Source organism: Pseudonaja textilis, chromosome 1 (assembly GCF_049901715.1).
Source record: "Pseudonaja textilis isolate UNSWEBS1 chromosome 1, rPseTex1.2, whole genome shotgun sequence".
Classification (NCBI taxonomy): Eukaryota; Metazoa; Chordata; class Lepidosauria; order Squamata; family Elapidae; genus Pseudonaja; species Pseudonaja textilis.
The window spans coordinates 16,479,501-16,498,757 of record NC_141990.1 but is presented as its reverse complement, the minus strand read 5'-3'; the positions used below and the strand labels follow the sequence as shown (position 1 = coordinate 16,498,757).

General features: G+C 43.4%; 1 protein-coding gene across 5 annotated transcripts in view; it reads right to left on the bottom strand.

Annotated features, from left to right (window-relative positions):
* LOC113441612 (ras GTPase-activating protein 4) overlaps positions 1-19,257 on the bottom strand; it is a 112,432-nt gene that overhangs the window by 14,614 nt on the left and 78,561 nt on the right. For all 5 annotated transcript variants that reach the window (XM_087926666.1, XM_087926635.1, XM_026708708.2 and 2 more), the window contains 8 exons: positions 17,049-17,178; positions 11,482-11,563; positions 10,177-10,311; positions 5,462-5,553; positions 4,145-4,262; positions 2,008-2,161; positions 440-504; positions 212-324 (listed from right to left, as the gene is read on the bottom strand). In XM_087926666.1, the coding sequence (XP_087782792.1) occupies positions 212-324; positions 440-504; positions 2,008-2,161; positions 4,145-4,262; positions 5,462-5,553; positions 10,177-10,311; positions 11,482-11,563; positions 17,049-17,178 (889 nt within the window). The remainder of the gene's footprint in view (positions 1-211; positions 325-439; positions 505-2,007; positions 2,162-4,144; positions 4,263-5,461; positions 5,554-10,176; positions 10,312-11,481; positions 11,564-17,048; positions 17,179-19,257) is intronic.

The window sequence follows — 19,257 nt, the reverse complement described above, 5'->3', positions numbered from 1 at the left end:
TGCCCTCCCTGAGCCTCCGCATACACCCTGCACTTACCTGGGAGGGGTGGGGTTGGCGGGGCCAGCCAGGAGTGGGATTTGGGGGGTTCCCCAAACTCTGCAGAATCTTAGCTAGATGGTCTCCCGAACCCCTGAGAAACCCCCAGCAGCCCATCACCTACAACCACTTCTCAAGGTTTTGTGAAGAGAGAGGCTCCTTCCTTCTTCCTACCCGATCTCTTTGCTTTCCACTTTGCTGGGATCTAGTTCGATGTATCTCTTCTCTTCAAACACTCGGTTGATAGATGGCCTAAGGATTCGATGGAGGTATTGCATACCTGCCACCTACACAGTCAGACATTAGAGACACAGCAGAAGATAGTGAGCTTCATCATCAGAAAATGCTAGTAAAAGCCTCCCACAACCTGTCATAGAAGGAAGGCAGAATCCCACAAAGTACCTTCAGAAATGACTCCATAGACTTAGAAGCTAAAGAGTTGCTCCGAAACAACGTGTTGGGTTCAGCTGAAACACAGAAAGTGGTTTATGATTGGTCACTGTTCCATATACCCCATTCAACCACTTCATCCCATTTTATGAAAAAAAAAAAAACAGGATGACTTGCTATCTATTTGACCCTTGAAAGGGTCAAGGCATCTTTCATTGGTTGTCTCCTTTGATTCAGATATATCTTTTTCTTAGATGATAGAAGCAGCACAAATGATTATCTGAAACCAATATGATATTCATCTTTGCCATCACTGGCTTTCAAATATTTTTTTTTGCCAACTCAAAAGACTTCCCTCTTTTTTCAAAAATAATTGCGCTCTCCTCCTTATGTCTTATTTCAGATATTCTCTCCTCTTTGCATTCTCTTTTGCGTACCTTCTGCTGCCCATCCTGCCTACTCAGAAAGCTTCTATATACCTTGATAATTCCAAACTGGAGGCAAAGCAGTTTGGTCACAACAAAATCGACCACAATACTCATTGGGATTAAGAGACAAGAAATGACAGGCCATTAATAAACTGAATGGAACAGGTTTAGTGAGCCCAATGTCTGCATTTACACAAAATGCTGTATATCCAAATAACAAAATGTGTTCTTATATAGCAAGGGTCTTCAAACGTGGCAAGTTTAAGACTTGTGGACTTCAACTCCCAGAATTCCTGAGCTAACATGACTGGAGGAAGAATTCTGGGAGTTGAAGTCCATAAGTCTTAAAGCTGCCAAGTTTAAGGAGCCCTGTTGTATAGCATGCTGTACCAAAATGGGAAAAAAGATTTAACATAGTGTCCTGGTTTACATGCTACACATTAAGATATCACATGGAACCACAAACTGCTTATTGCTACTAGTTTAACCACTTTGAACCCTTCATGGTATTAAATACCACTCTTCATGGTATTTAATTTATTACATGTATAGCCCATGAAAATCGGAATGAACTCTTGGCAATTTATGTGACAGAAGCAATATTAAAATATCCATGGTTTCATTAACATTAAAAGCAATTAAAACAAACTCAACATCCCCAATTACACACACACACACACACACACACACACACACACACACACCAAGGAAATTGCAGGGATTTTTCCAACAGTCACCAGGAGTCAACACTATTTGGCAGGTTCTGACCAGTTCTGGAGAACCAGTAGCGGAAATTTTGAGTAGTTTGGAGAACCAGTAGTTTTGAATTCCACCTCTGACTGGCCCCGCCCCCATCTATTTTCTGACTCCTGAGTCCCAGCTGATTGGCTGAGTCTTCTTTGGTTGCCCTGCATAGGAGAATGGAGCTGAAAGCAGGTTAGTGGGGTGGGGAGGGAATGGAGATTTTACAGTATCTTTCCCCTGCCACGCCCACCAAGCCACACCTACCAAGCCACGGCACACCCACCAAGCCACGCCCACAGAACCGGTAGTAAAAAAAAACTGAATCCCACCACTGCAACCTCCCCTCTCCTCCCTCCCACGCTTGCACAGCACACACACAAACTTATTCCCTCCTGCCCTGGTCCTTACAGGTTTTGTCCAGCTCCAGTTTGAAGAGGAGGTCCAAGAACTCTTTAATCAAGCCTTGGCCCAAGAAGAGCTTGACAAGGTTGACTGCAAGTTCCTGTCTGCATTCAGCTGTTGTGGTCTCATCAATCAGGGTTATTAAGTGCGGTTTCTGGTTCTGTATGGAGAAGAGCGTAGGCAGAAGAAATACATTTCATGGAGAAGTTAATGCACATTAACTTCAGAAGGGGAGGGGATATTTTTTCCTAAAAACATAATGCTTCGTGTGTCTCTTTGAACATAACCTTCTGCATTCTCTGCTTTATCAAGGACATTTTCATCACGCGTACAGCCTTTGTGCCGATGCCTTCCATTCCAAGCCACCCAAGAGCCATAAGTGTGAGCCAAAGACATTTTCCTGCCTAAGGCAAAAGATGAAACATTGATGAAGATTCTCAGTCATCCAGGCAGAGTTATCCTGGAAGGTGAATCGTGGCCACTGGACTTCTTTTCTTTTTGGTTTGAAATATTTCGCAGCTTATCAAAGCAGCTTCTTCAGTCTGAGAATCTTCATCAAGCAAGGAGCTACTGTATTTTTCAGAGTATAAGATGCACTTTTTCCACCGCCAAAAGTGGGTGGAAATGTCTGTGAGTCTTATACAGCGAATGTTGCCGAAGCCCCGCCCTCCCTCCAGCCCCCACCCTTTGGCCTCTGCCTCCCAGCAATTTGCATCCTTGCAGCAAACATCCTGTTTCAGTTTCAGCTCAGCCTGATTTGCACAAACAGCTGATTGTTGGTTGGATTGGCCACCTGACGATCAGCTGTTTCAGGGATTGCCATCGCCTATTGCTGCCTCCACATGCCCATTTTTGCCATCCGCATCCCATTTTGGCCTCTGCATGTCCCGTCTTCAGCCTCCACATGCCCCGTTTTCCACCTGTTCCAATCCCCGTCACCCAGAACGAGCCAAAAATGGGGTGTGCGGAGGTCAAAATGTGGTGTGCGGAGGCTGAAGAAGGGATGCGGAGGCTGAAAATGGAATTTGCAGAGGCAGCAATAGGCGACAGCAATCCCTGCAGCCTGAAACAGCTGATCATCGGGAGGCCGATCAACCAACAATCAACTGCATGTGCTAATCAGGCTGTGCTGAAGCTGAAACAGGATGTTTGCTGTTTGCTGCAAGGAGGCAAATTGCTGGGAGGCAGAGGCAGGTTTTTTTTTTCCTGTTTTCCTCCCCAAAAGCTAGGTATGTCTTATATTTCGGAGCGTCTTACACTCCGAAAAATACTGTACTTTGATAAGCAACAAAATGTTTCAAACAAAAAAGAAAAGAAAAGGACTCCAATTGCCATGACTCGATCTCCAGATATGGCCCTTTGTTCCATGTACGTTGATCTGGCAGCTCAATTTTGCTTCAATATTAGCAATAAGAGAAGATCTACCATCACCCCTGGGTGCAGTGAGCTAGCTTAGAAGGTTCAGGAAAGACTCTGTGGCCTGAAGAACTATATCCTTCAAGGGAATGACTTGGAGATGGAATGGCTACTCAGCTGTGCTGGTTGCCTCTTTCCCCAGTTTCACAAAGCCAGCATTTCACTCTGCCTAATGGTGGGGTTCTGTTGTGAGGTAGGTTAGCATGGGAGAACTACCTGGTCTAGGGTCGCCCAAGGATGATCAGAAATGTTTGGAATAAGAACTGGGGACTCCCAACTACTCCTTCTTCAGGGACATGAATGGTACAAGAGACTTAAACAGTGGAATGACCTGCCTCCATATGTTGTGGGTATTTCAGCATTGCAGGTTTTTAAGAAAAGATTGGACAACTATTTGTCTGAAATGGTACAGAAGTCCTCGACATACAACGCTTCATTTAGTGACTGTTCGAAGTTACAATGGCACTGTAAAAAGTGACTTATAACCGTTTTTCACACTGAAGTCCGTTACAGCATCTCCATGGTCACGTGACAAAAATTCACACACTGGGCAATTGGCTAATATTTATGATGGTTAAGTATCCTGGGTCATGTGATTCCCTTTTGAGACTTTCAAAGGGAAAGCCTCATTCACTTAACCCTGTAGGGCCTCCCGCTTGAGCAGAGGGTTGGACTAGAAGACCTCCAAGGTCCCTTCCAACTCTGTTATTCTGGTATTCCATCTCACCTTTATCCCTGCTTTAACTTCCTGGCACAACAGCTCAACAAAAGGCTGATAGTAGATGGATGGCAGAACCATCTCATCCCGAAGCTGTACCTGAAGTTGCAAGGAGCCTAGATTCCCTCTGAAACACATGGAAAAATAAGGATATTAAATATACCTTATAATGGTTACCACTTTCCTAGCATTTGGGGATGGTAGACACATTTCAGTTTGATCTCATGGAATGTGAGTTCAGTGGATGATCTCATGGAAGGCTTCCTATAGGCATCTCTCCATTTATTCCCCAAAGAAGCAAAGCTGATTTCAAGTGCTCCTAATACCCTTAGGAGAAAAATTAACTAATCGGACAAAAAATAATAATAACCTATAGCATGCTTGCCGGAAGTGACACACACAGAGGCATCTCTCCGGGCACACTAGCTTGCACTCGTTGCTCTTCCGGGTTCCGGTGTGCACATGTGCACCAACCAGCTGGTCTTGCTCAAGCAGGAGCACCGGAAACCAGAAGAGCAGCTCCCAGCACGCATGCGTGCTGTCTAGCTGATCTTTGCGCATGCATGCACACCGGAAACCGGAAGACTAGGTGGGTGACACACATGCACACGCCGGAAACCGAAAGCTCACATTCCCAGCACTAAGGAGCTGCTCTTCCCTTCTCCGTGCTCCTGCGTGTGCGCTCCCGTTTTGGTGCTCAGTGCTGAAAAGGTTCACCAACACTGCTGTAAGGCAACTTCTAATGTTTTTATTTATTATTTATTTACTGAATTTATATTGCCGCCTAATTCGCCCATGGCGACTCGAGGCAGCTTACAGAATATAAAACCATTTTTAAAATTTTTTTTTTTTTAAAAAGAATCAAATAAATTAATAAAGTACAATAGAACAAAATCTGGAAAAAATAAATAAAAAATCACTCCCCAACTCCCACCCATCCCGCCCCGACGACAGCAGATCACACGAGCTATTTGATGGGCTCCATCCCGCTCTTGGTTCCCCAGGCCTGCTGGCAAAAGCAGGCCTTCAGGACTTCTGAAAGAGTGCTAGAGTGTGGGCCATTCTAATCTCTGGGGGAATGCTGTTCCAGAGAGAGGGAGCCACCATGGAGAAGGCCCTTCTTCTGGATCCCAACAGGTGTATCTCCCTCAGGGATAGGACCCACAGCATTCCCTGCCTCCCCACTCTGATGGGTCGGGTAGATGTGGCTGACGTTTTCTCAGATAACCTGTTGGAGGAAACCCTTCTGAACTTCTGAGGCGCTCCCTAGCTTCAGTTTTCATTTCTCCTTTGATAATCTGGTAGGTACTAAGAATTCAGACTTACTCATCCAATCTTGGTTTGGATTTGTCTGGGCGGAGCAAAAACCAACCTTCTTCTCGCTGGACAGCCTTCAGCCTTTGGACATCGAATACCACCTGCAGATCAGAAAGAAATGTCTAAGGGGGCTAATGGTGTCCTCCAAAAGATGTTAAGCATCCAAAAACCAGTGATCAGGTGGCGAGTAGGTAATGGGACAAGCCATTTCCCAATTGTTTCTTTCATATTTTTTTTTGGCGGGGGCGGGGGAAGCTGAGTGGCAGAAGAGATGCCATAAAGGCGAACAGGTGCAGTCTACCCTGTTTCTCCAACAATACGGCCTCCCCCAATAGGAAGTCCCAGCATGTTTTATAGGCATGAAATGAAATTAAGCCCCTCCCCACAAATTAAGGCCTATATTAAAACATGCAAAATGGGGGGGGAATGGTGGGGGGAGCTTGCTGTTAGGAAGTACTTTTGTTGCACACCCAGATATGGTGCTGCCTGCGTTGACCCCAATACAAAGTGCCCCACCAACGCCGAGGTCAACATCCAAGCCATCGCCGCCCACCCACCCGAAGATGCAAGGGGGGGGGAAATTAAGTCACCCCCGAAAAGATGGCCTAGCCATTTTTTCGGGGCTCAAAAAAAAAAGACCTGGCCTTATTATATGAGAAACACGGTATTTTTCAAAGCGGGGTTGGTATATAGTCCTAGCAAATTAACATTTTGTTATCAATTGTCCAATGTACAAGATCCCTGAAAGGGGGGGGGGAGAGCAGAAAACAGCCTCTATAAAAGATTGTCCCTACTCCAAATCACTGCCATCAATTCTCCTTTAAGATTCTCGTAAAAGTGTTTTGGTGGTTGTTGTTTTAATTTAATGGTTTTTCTATTCATATGGCTTGAATATTTTGAGGCAGTTTTTTTTTTCCAAACTTGGCAAATTCAAGACATGTGGATTGGTGGAGAATTCTGAGAATTGGAAGTCCACACATCTTAAAGTTGTCAAGTTTGAAAAACATTGCTTTTAGGAGGATTAAAGGTAAAGGTAACAGTTCCCCTCGCACATACATGCTAGTCGTTTCCAGCTCTAGGGGGCGTTGCTCATCTCTGTTACAAAGCAAAGAGCCACCACTTTCTGAAGACGTCTGTCTCTATGATCATGTGGCCGGCATGACTAAACGCAGAAGGCGCACAGAACGCTGTTACCTTCCCACCAAAGCGGTCCCTATTTTTCTACTTGCATTTTTTGCATGATTTCGAACTGCTAGGTTGGTAGAAGCTGGGACAAGTAACAGGAGCTCACTCCGTTACGTGGCGCTAGGGATTCGAACCAACGAACTGCCAGCCTTTCTGATCGACAAGCTGAGCGTCTTAGCCGCTGAGCCAACGCGTCCCTTTAGGAGGATTGGGAGGGTAGAAATATATGCAGTAATAATAATAACAACCCAGCAGATGGCAGCACGTGGTCAATTTATTTGAGTTATTTGACAGAAGTAGGCTTAGTAATTCAGGTAGATCAGGGAATCCCAATTGTAAGAGGCCTGGGCAACTGGAAAGACATCCTGGGAGACTGAACAGCAAGCCATTTCTTTAACTTTGCAAGAAGAATGTGTACCTGTTAAGTCAGACTGATTTTGTTGAGAGTTTTTTTTCTTTTAAAAATTATCATTATCCCCATTGCCGTCTTGACCCAATATAAAGCACATGAATATATCCATATAAGCAACTGTTGTTTGAGTTTATTATTAATGCTTATTGTTTGCATTTATTGCTTGTGTTTTAGCCTTGAAAGCCACTCAAAATTACATATATGAGATGAGTAGCTATATAAATCAAATCAAATCATTAAATACATCTGTTTTGTCATTGGTTTGCATCCAATGCCTAGTGTGGTCAAGAGGACCCCTGCCTGAAACAAAAAAAAAAAACCCAATCTCTCTTACAAACTGCCTTTCCTGGCAGAACCTGCCCCCCCCATCTTATAACATCTTGTTGGAAGAAAAATCTGGTCCGTTTCCAATCTGGGAGAAAAGCACTGGAAATAAAATGGAGGCTAACTGGCTGCAAGGAATTATTTATTTGGATTTATTTGGATTTCAGAAACTTCATTGACAGAAGCATATTTCTGGGGTGGCCGACCCCTTGGCTTAGAAATGGATGGATTTTTATAGGGTTTTGAGATGCTCCAGGGGGTTGTGCAATATAGCAAGCCTTGTGCCTTTTGTTATTCTAAAAGGTGGTGGGTAAATCCTATTATATCCTAAAGGTCATTTCCTGTTCTTAGAATTTAGGTGGGGGATGTAAATTTTAATCCCACCAACTCCAACCTTCTCTGTGTTTTGTTTATGAATAAATTGGCCCAATCTTCCTTAATGGGCACAAAATATCCCTCTCTAAAGACTTGAAGCTTCTGCTGGAGGCTATTAAGAAAGATTGGGGCTGCTTTCTGCCTTTAAGAACATGTTTTCTCTCTTTCTCTTTTCTATTCTGCCAGGGGTGGGCTTCAAAAATTTCAGCAATGGTTTCTCTGCCCGGTTGCTGGATGAGTGTGGCCATGGTGGGCGTGGCCTAGTAGGCCTCCTGCACCACAACAGGGGGTCTGTTTTCATCCTTCCCAGGCTCTGGAGAGCAAAAATGACCTCCCTGGGCTCCGGAGACCCTCCGGAGGCAGGAAACGGGCTTGTTTCTGGCCTTCCAGAACTTCCAGGAGGCCCAGTTTTTGCCCTCCCCAAGCCTCCACGTGGGCTCTGCACTTACCTGACATCCAAAATGGGCCACATGGAGATTCCTGGGGAGTGAGGGCGGGGCCAGCCACGGATGGGATTTGATGGTTTTCCGAATTGGCTACAGGTTTCTGCCGAACCCGGGTGAACCCGTAGCAGCTCATCCCTGTTTCTGCCTCTTTTAATATTAAGAATAAATAATATTGTAATCTGGAGAGGAGAGGCTTCCTACAATCTCCACCAAGGTGCCTTTATAAAAGATGCAGGCAGGTGGCCCAGCCACCTCACAGTGTGCCACCCTGAGGACTCTCTCAAATGCCCAGGGAGTCTCGTAAGAGCATGTGGGAAGGGCAGGGATGGAGGTCTGGCCCTAGTTGGCTCCTTACCATGCTTAACAATAAAAGTTGCATAGAACCAAGACGGGCAAATACATCTAATAAATAAACGGTAAAGATGACTCTGCAATGATCTAGTGACAAAGGAAGGCAGTCGCTGCTTTGTGGTGCAGTGACTCATCATTAATTACGCAGCCACATTTTCCCAAGCATTGCCAAAACATTAAAAAAATAAGCATCCATTCACACATTGTACCATGTGGCTTATTGGTTTGGGCTTGGGTATTGTGGGAGCCCAACCATTTATTGAACACATAAATGAAAAGTTAATGAAAAAGTAGTACCATTCTTGTTATGAAGGATTGGATTCAAGAGATATGTTTTTCAAAAGGCATTTTTAACTACTAGGTACTTCTTTCTGTGACACAGCTGTTATGATTTCCTCTATTATTAGAGAATTGTTATTTTTTTTATTTTATGTTACCCCTTTGGGTAGATTTAGATATCTCTCTGTCATTTGACTGACATGTGACAAAACTAGATAACTTCTACCTTTTCTGGTTTTATTTGTGTTTTATTTGTGTTTTGTTTTATAGTTTCTCCTGTACTTCCTTTCCATTTTTTGGTATTTTTTTCCTATTTCTTTCTGCTAAACTCGTTAAGATAAAACATAATGAATAACCCAGGATAAAGCAAGTCATGGCTTTGTACAATGGATCTCTACCAATGCTTTACAAATAGATAGGTCCCAGTGTTACTATTAAAAGGCAGCTATTCTTCCTTTCCTTTAGGTGTGTACTGTAGGAAGAAAAATCTGGTCTACTTCCAAGCCAGGAGAAAGGCACTGGAAACAAAATGGAGGCTGACTGCAAGGAAAGGTGTATTTGGTTCCTAGAAACTTCAGTGACAGCAGCATGTTTCTGGGGTGACTGACAAAATGACTAAGCACGTGGATGCATCTTTATAGGGTTCTGGGTTTTGTGTTTGAGATGCTCCAGGGGGTTGTGCAATGTACTGGGCTTTGTGTCTTACTATTTCAGTGGCGGAGGGTTAATCCTATTATGTCCTGTTCTTAGAATTTGGGTGGGGGGATGCAAATTCTTAATCCCATCAGCTCCAGCCTTCTGCGGGAGCTGTGGCTGAATGCATTTTGTTTGTGAATAGTTTGGCTCAGTCTTTCTTAATGGATACAAAAGATCTCTAAAGACTTGAGACTTCTGCTTGAGGCTTTCTGTATTTAAGAGCATGCTTCTCCATTTCTCCTTTTGGGAAATATAATATTCTGGCCTCTTTTTAACATTAAGAATTAAGAATATTTTAATCGGAGAGGGGGGAATTCCTTCCTACAGTACTAAGAAAAAAAGAAGGAAGAAACAGTGAAAAAAACAAAGACACAAACATCAGCATCATCGAGAACCCCACCATGTTTGAGGCAGTACAAGCACCCAAGACCTTGATGATTTCAACTGTAGCCATGTTTAATTTTCAGGCCTTCTTATCCCATGCCTTAGTCACAAGAATTTGCAAGCAGCTACTTCAGGTTATTGCTCTCTTCCCTGTTCTCAAGTTTAGAGTTTCTAAATATAGCAAAAACAGGACAGACTTTCCACAGAGCCGCCTCCTTGCTCCTCAGATGTGCTAACTTGCCTTCAGCGTGTGTCCTTGTTTTTCAACTCACCTTCCCCAAAAAATCATTCCTGCTGACAAGATCCCAATCCCAGACTTCAACAATACACAGCTTTTCTGTGGCTGACTCATTCAAGTCAAACTCAAAGGTCTCGTTCCATCTGGGGTAGCAAGACTTTTTGATCACCTGAAGAAAGAAATAGGAAGACAATTCCATTGTATAGGTCAGAGCCCTTTTTGGGCTCCTATGCACCCCACCCCCCACCCCCCATCCCCTACGCATGTGTGCGCAATCCTCCCCCCCCCCGCTTTACCTGCACTGTGCATGCGCGTGCCTCCCAGTTGATTTTCGGGGCTTTTTCGGCCTCCCAGAGGCTGGAGGGAAGCCTCTGCAGCATTTGTAGGCTGAAAAATGGGCCCATTTCATCACTTCCGGTATTTCCGAAAATACAGGAAAATACAAATTGGACCTGTTTTTTGGCCTATAAAGGCTCAGAGGTTTCCTCCTCTGGGAGGCCGAAAAAGGCCCGAAAATCAGCTGGGAGGCGCATGCATGCGCAGTGAAGTAAAGGGGCGTAAAGGGGTAAAGGCCTGGGGCTTGCATGCCTGCACAAATGGCTTTGCGTGCCACCCGTGGCATGCATGCCATAGGTTCGCCATCACGGGTATAGATAATCTTCAACTTACAGACACAATTGAACTCAACATTTCTGTTGCTAACCAAGGCGATTGGGTGAGTTTTGCCCCATTTTTATGATTTTTCTTGCCACAGTTGTTAAATGAATCTCTTACAAGTTGTTCAGTTAGTTAGCAACACTGTTGTGAAGTAAATCTGGCTTCTTCCATTGACTTTGCTAGTCAGAGGGTCGCCAAAGCAGATCACATGACCCTGGGACCCTGCAACCGTCATAAACATGAGTCAGCATCTGAATTTTGATCACGTGATGCTGCAAAGGTCATAAGTGTGAAAAACGGGCCTAGCATAACACGGCACTTTTTGCATGTTGTTGTTGCTGGGTATTTTTTAAAAAAAACCTTTTGCACTTTGTTTTTTACTGAATGTTTAAGTTGTCTTGAATCTTTCCAACTATCAGTCTTATAGATCTAAATAAAATAAATCTGTGGAAAAAAGGAAGGTCATAAAATCAGGCATGACTCACTTAACAATTGCCTTGTTTAGCAACGGAAATTCCAGTCCCAATTGTTGTCATAAGTCAAGCACCGCCTGTAGAATATGGGGCAGTAATAAATTGTGAACTAAATTGTAATAAGTTGGATAGAAAAAAGTAACCAATTTCAATTTCAAAAACGGGTGTAGTCCCGTCTTCTTCTTCTTCTCCCCACAACTTCAACTCACTGAAGTCTCCTGAATTTTGCTGTTATAGCGGACTCTGACAAAAGGATCAGAAGCTCCATTCCGATCTTTCCGAGCTAAATTCCTTGAAAGAAAGAGAAGGAAGGTTAACAGATGCTGAAGGTGCCATTGGCATAAATATAAGAAAAAAACAAGACACGTTCAACTCCCCAAAAAACTAAAGTCTATCCTACGCTTTTGGCATACCTTTGAATACAAGCTGGAAATTGTGTCCAATTCTGGGACAACGCCTGCAGTTTTCTTGGCAAGATTTTTCAGAAGTGGTTTGCCTTGGCCACATTCCTAGGGCTGGGGGAAAGCTGGCTTTGTTCCTAAGGCAGGACTAGAACTCCCAGTCTCCTGGTTTCTAATCTGATGCCTTAAGCACTACAGCAAATTAGCTATGTCAACCCTACAGTACCCATGTACCATCTTTTTCGGAGTGTAAGATGCATTTTCCACCCCCAAAAGTGGATGGAAATGTCTGTGCGTCTTACACACCGAATGTTGCCGAAGCCCCGCCCACCCGCTGGCCCCCACCCTTTGGCCTTTGCCTCCCAGCAATTTGCCTCCTTGCAGCAAACAGCAAACAGCCTGTTTCGGCTTCAGCACAGCCTGATAAGTACAAGCAACTGATTGGAATTGCCTCCCAACGATCAGCTGTTTCAGGCTGCAGAGATTGCCATTGCCTATTGCCATCTCCGTGCATCCCATTTTTGGCCTCCGCGTGCCCTGTTTTCGGCCTCCATGTACCCCATTTTCTGTCCATTCTGATCCCCGCCGCCCAGAACAGGCCAAAAATGGGGCACATGGAGGCCAAAAACGGGGCGTGCAGAGGCTGAAAATGGTGCGCGGATGGCAATCCCTGCAGCCTGAAACAGCTGGTCGTCGGGAGGCAATTCCAATCGACAATCAGCTGCTTGTGCTGGGAGGCAGAGGCAGGTTTTTTTTCCCCTTTTTTGTTTTCCTCCCCAAAAGTTAGGTGCGTCTTATATACTCCGAAAAATACTGTATTACTACAGCTTTATAAATCCTTACTTAAGACCACACCCGGACTACTGCATCCAGTTTTAGTCACCACATTACAAAAAAGATGTTGAGACCTACAGAGAAGAGCAACTAAGATGATTAAAGACCTGGAGACTCAAACACATGAAGAACGGTTGCAGGATTTGGGTTTGGCTAGTCTAGAGAAAAGAAGGGGTGGGGGGTGGTGGGGCATGATAGCATTTATTCCAGTATTTGAAAGGTTGCCACAAAGAGGAGGGGGTTAACTTATTTGCCAAAGCACCAGAAGGCAAGACAAGAAATAATGGATGGAAACTAATCAAGGAGAGAAGCAACCTGGAATTAAGGAGAAACTTCCTAACCGTGAGGACAATGAACCGGTGGAACAGCTTGCCTCCAGAAGTTGTAGATGCTTCATCACCGGAGGCTTTTAAGAAAAGACTGGTCAGCTACCTGTTTGAAATGATATAGAGCTTGAGCAGGGGGTTGGGCTAGAAGTCCTCCAAGGTCCCTTTCAGCTCTATTCTGATTAAGATCACATTGATGTTGCTGGTCTTCTATCTGCAGACTCCCATACACTGCCAAGAAGACACAACCACTCCTGAAGAATACAGGAAATCTAAGGGCAGGTCAATCTTCTAGAGAATTCTTATAACCGATAACTCCATGCAGATAAATAACAACCTGCCTCCTTTGGGAATCAATACTTTAGTCTTCCGATCATTTTAATTTTGTTTAGTTTTGGTAGCTGTACAAAATAGTATTTTCCTGACATCCTTGTGATTTCCAGGACGCCCCTCTAGCTCTCAACCCTTGAAAGTTTGCAACTGTTCAGACACATTCCGCTTGGTTTTATCTTCCCCAGCCCGTCTTTTAATTGCAAGATGCTTTTCCCCCCTAACTCTAATTACATAGGTCTATAAAGCAGGAAGATGGGAGCCCAGGAGAACCGTATTGCTTGGACAATAAACAAAGAGGAATTCTGAGATTCGTGTGATTCAGAAAAATGGAACACAAATGAACAATGGTAAAATCCTCAATAAAGGCACAAAACCTTCTGCTCCAGTGTGGTTTCCCCCAAAGCCCCTTTTGTCATTCCTATGACAAAGCCTTTAAAAATAATGATAAAATGCATCCTCTAAGGAGGCTGCCCTCCTTCCCTCTCTTTCTTTTCTTACTTACCCCTTCCTGATGATACTCTGTGAAATGTTCAAAACAGAAAATCACTACTTGCAGAGGCGGCTTGTAATTTCAAAGTGATTTCCTTCAATTACAGACTGGGGTTTTATTTTAATGAAAAAAATATAGGATGCTTGTATCCAGCAGTGACCTGATGGATTCCAAGGCTCAAGAAAAGAAAGGAAATTGAAAAGTTCACAGTTCTGATTCATGTGGCCAGATCCTTTGCTTGCAGAAAGCAAGGGGGGGTGGGGAATATACATCCCTCCCCCAGTAAAACTCATCTTTTTCAATCCTTGCTCCAATTTTACCCTATTAAAACGCTCTGCATTGTTATGGCAGTCTGGCTTTAAATTATATTTCTTTGGTTATGGCAGAAGCCTGTCAGAAAACATTCAGAATCCCAGGATGAGTTCTAGATATCTGGACCAATTCCCAAAATTCTCAGCGATTCCCTTTTAGGAATTTAACAGAACAGAATAACAGAGGTGGAAGGGACTTTGGAAGTCTTCTAGCTGAACTCTCTATTCAAGCAGGACACCCTATATACCATTCCAGACCAATGGCTAGCCAATCTTTTCTTAAAAATCTGCAATGATGGAAAGCAATCTAGCTAGAAGACAGCAGACTGGGAGAGACTGGAGACTCAAACATATGAGGTTACAGGAACTGGGCATGGCTAATCTAGTGAAGAGAAGAACCAGGGGAGACATGATAGCAGTCTTCCAATATTTGAGGGGCTGTCACAGAGAGGAAGGGGTCAAGCTGTTTTCCAAGGCACCCGAAAGCCAGACAAGGAATAATGGATGGAAACTGATCAAGGAGAGATTCAACTTGGAAATAAGGAGAAACTTTCTGACAGAACAATCAACCAATGGAACAGCTTGCCCTCGGAAGTTGTATGAGTTTCATCACTTGAGACTTTCAAGAAGAGATTGGTCAAGCATAATTGAGGTGTCTTGAGTCTCTTGTTTTCTTAAGAACTTTGGACTTCTTGTGAACTAAGAGATCTTTCCCAAGTTTGTTAGGGCTTTTCTTGAGTTCTCTCTGGTGCTTTTTCTATAAAGTAATGTCAGTCACTTCCTAAACCTCAGAAAAAGACGGTGTACGGTCTCCCCCTTGGGCAGGGGGTTGGACTAGATGACCTACAAGATCCCTTCCAATTCTGATTATCTGTTAAAAAAATCTGTCTGTTCAGATTGGTCTAGACTAGGGGTGTCAAACTCGCATCGTCACGGCGTCAACAGGTGATGTATCGTGACTTTTTCCCCTTTGCTAAACTGGGCAAGGGCATGAACAGGGCGTGAAGCATCTGGCCCACAGGCTGTGAGTTTGACACTCCTGGCCTAGACTGATTGGCCTGCAGTTTCTCAAACTTCAATGACATTAAGGTGTGTGGACTTCAGTTCCCAGAATGCTGGCTGGGGACATTCTGGGAGTTGAAATTCAGACATATTCAAGTTGTTGAGGTTGAGAAAGACTGAGATAGACAAAATTGCTTGTTTATTGGTCATTCCTTTCATTTTAGGTTGCTAGACACAGTTTGTTACTATCACTCTCCTTTTATTGAGGTTAGGGCAGATAGAACAAGAAAGCTATATCAGCTCAGAATGTTCCCAGACAGGAAACGTTTGGCCGAGTCTCTAAAGCTAGTTGGAAGTTTAAGACCTGAAAACAACAGGACATGTCAGAGTCACAGTGACTTCTAAGATTAAGAAATTTTGGCAGCAGAACTCCTGTAAAATAAGTTTAGAAACTGCAAACAATCCTCTGTTTTGTACTCCAAGACATGACATGGAGGAAAACGAGTTTTAGGTTTGATTTTGTACATCCCCCATAATGGAGGAAGAAAAAAAAAATGGATACTAAAAGAAAGAACACTCAAAGGGCTCCAGTAACAGGATCAAGCTGAAAGCTTTCCCTAATTTTGCAGTTTTCAAGAAAGCTAGAATTTATTTTTAGATTATTATTTTTTTAGGATTGATAATGTTCCCATTTCTTTTCAACCTTACCTGGCTTAAACAACATATTTTTATTTATTTATTTGATTTGTCAATCGCTTACAATCGCTTACAATTGCAAAAGCTGATCACATGGGACACAGCAATGCCATAAGTAGGAACCAGTGGCCAAATTTTGATCACGTGACCATGAGGATGCTACAAAAATCATAACGGTCATAAGTATAAACATAGTATAAGTATAAACATAGTTATGAATACATGAAATGGATACATATAAGAAAAATAAAAAGAAACAATAGGACAGGGACGGTAGGCACGTTGGTGCGCTTATGCACACCCCCTACAGACCTCTTAGGAAAGGGGTGAGGTCAATAGTAGACAGACTAAGGTTAACGTTTATGGGGTTTGGGGAAGAAACCACAGAGGCAGGTAGAGTATTCCAGACATTGACCACTCTGTTGCTGAAGTCGTATTTCCTGCAATCAAGTTTGGTGCGGTTTACCTTGAGTTTGTATCTATTGTGTGCTCTTGTATTGTTATGGTTGAAGGTGAAGTATTCATTGACAGGTAGGATATTGCAATGTATGATTTTATATACTATACTTAGATTGGACCGAAGGAGCCGTAGTTCTAGGTTTTCTAGGTCTAGAATTTCAAGTCTGGTGGCATAAGGTATTCTGCAATGAGTAGAGGAGTGGAGAACTCTTCTTGTGAAATATTTCCGGACTTTCTCAATATATGTAACCTCATCAGAGAATACATTCTGTTCCTTGGTTTAAATTATAAATTAACCAAAAGAACTAAGTTTGTCCAACATACAGGTAATCCTCAACTTACTACGGTTCATTTAATGACCACTGAATGTTACTACAGCACTGAAAAATGTGACTTACGACTGATTTTCACAGTTCCTACCTTGGCAGCATCCCCATGATCATGTGATCAAAATTCAGATGCTTGGCAACTGATTCATATTTATGACCATTGCAGTGTCCAAAGATCATGTGATCACCTTTTGACAAGCAAAGTCAATGGGAAAGCCAGATTCACTTAACAACCATTTTACTACCTTAACAAGTGGGATGATTCACTTAACAACTGTTCGAAATTACAATGGCACTGAAAAAAGTAACTTATGACCGTTATGACTTTTGTAGCATCCTCATGGTCACGTGATTAAAATTTGGCCACTGGTTCCTACTTACGGACATTGCTGTGTCCCATGTTATCAGCTTTTGCAATCTTTTGACAAGAAAAAAATCAAAGGAGAAGCCAGATTCACTTAACCTTTTTTTAAAAACGTGTTTTTAAAAACATTTTTTTTCCCTCCTGGTATTTGTTTCCATCCTACTGGAAACAAAAATTCAAATCAAAGGAGCAGAGAAGTATAGAATTTGTGATATTATAAATTGCTGTTACCTGGCATCAAACACAACACAGCGCAACTTCCTTGCAGCACTGTTGCCGATGATCTCGATCTGCAGGTGGATTTCTCCTTGCACTTCCTCATCGGGGTCAATTTCCGTGAGGTTCAACCAACCACTGTAGCCTAAGAACAGGAGCATGCAGAGAAGGTGGGGTGGAACCAAATGTGTAAGATGAGAACAACAGCAGAGTCTACCAGGCTGGAATGGGTGCTGTGATGACCCAGGGCGTGGCACAAAGGCAACACAGTCAGATAATCAGTAGGAGTCCCTTTATTAGCTTCAAATTTGCCCCCAATGTCCTGGTTACCTTCTGGCCAGAGAAAAACTCTCCCAGGAACAGCTTTTGACTGCAGAGAAAAGTCCAAAACATGGTCAACAAAAACTGTAACTATAAGTCCAATCAAGGCAAGATGAGGTAATTAGTCCGGCAGGGCAAGAGAAGGAATTCCAGATGTGAAGGAATGGTAGTAATTCAACACAGTTGGGAGGATGCCAGGAACTCAGATAATCAAAGTCAACACAAGATAAACTCACGTTTGTTCCCATCAGCTGTCGCACTCAGCATGCATCTCTTTTAAACTCTCTTCCCTGGTGTGGCTAATGAAGTGAATCAGGGCCCTTTCCTCCCCCGTAAGCCATGCAACCCACGTTGCTCTCTTCTCCGTTCCTCCCTGCGTGCTTTAGGATGAAGAGGGGGTGGGCCTGGGTCTTCCTCTGAACTCCCTCTCCCTTGTTTTACCTCTGCCCAGCCAGACTTTGCCCTTCCCCAGTTTCCTCCACAGCCAACAGAGCTGCACTCCCACTCCCTGTCAGCTGTTCATCTTCCTCCTTGGATTCAGACTCCAACAGGGGCATGACAGGGGCAATGTGAGACTTCAAGATTATCAAACACTTTTTTGACATTTCATTCCCACCCCATGATAATCGTCTATTAGTTAAAGTTGGGTGCTGCCTTTCTTCTACAGTTGTAGACAGCGTTCATTTACTCCCTGCCATGGTTATATCCCCCTGCAATCAGTGAAGTTAGGATGGGCTGAAATAGAAAGTTCCCCCAGGAAAGTCCCCTGCTTATCGTCTGGTTTACACACATTGCTCAAAGTCATGTGTTGATTAACCTTGGATTACTGAATAAGCCACTGTATGTTTGGACAAAATGGTAGCCTAATCCACTATGGCATAGAACTACAAAGGTTGGATTGACTCAACAGAATAAACATTGGGATTACTACGACGACGACTACTACTACGACTACTACTACTACATCTAAGCACTCCCACAGGCTGGATCTGGATCCTGGGTCTTGAGTTTGACATCCCTGGCTTAGATTAAAATGATTGATTCTTTTATTTAAAACATTTGCATCCAGTCTTAATGAAACTGAATCTTGTTCAGCACTGTGCACCTCCTTCTGTTAGCAGCCAGTGATGTTGTACAGCAGCCAGATACGCTGTATTGTATCTTGACTTGTGGCTCGTTTATTAGTGAAAAACCCAAAACCAACAGCTGCGTTCTCCCAATGTGCTTTGCCTGGTTACTGAAATGACTCATTTTCTGAATGATACAGTGAACCATAAACTAAAAACAAAACACAAGGAGGGTTTGCAAAACACATTAAACCATGCACACACATACACGCACACACACATCTAGATAAAGTTTATAGGAGCCAAGCATAGCCTGTCGGGTCCCTGTTTAACTGACTTAATGGTATTGTTTGAACACAGAGACTGTGTGTCCTCAGTTGTTCCCCACTATTAATCCCACCTAAACTGGATGTAAGTTGGGGTTACAAAAGGAAGAATGTTTACTCTCTTTTCTTAGAAAGCACCTGAAGGCAGGATAAGAAACAAGGCATGGAAACTAATCAAGAAGAGAAGCAACCTAGAACTAAGGAGAAATTCCCTGAGAATTAGAATAATTAACCAGTGGAACAACTTGCCTCCAGAAGTCGTGAATACTCCAACATTGGAAATTTTAAAGAAGAGTTTGGACAACCTTTTGTCTGAAATGGTTTGGGGTTTCCTGCCTAAGCAGGGGGTTGGACTAGAAGACCTCCAAGGTCCCTTCCAACTCTGTTTATTCAATCTCTTCTATTCTAAACAGGCAACATAACCCCCTAAAACCAGGAGCCTGTGAATTCTAGTCCTATCTTAGGCACAAAGCCAGTTGACACAAGGTGATTTGGGGCCAATCCCTGTCT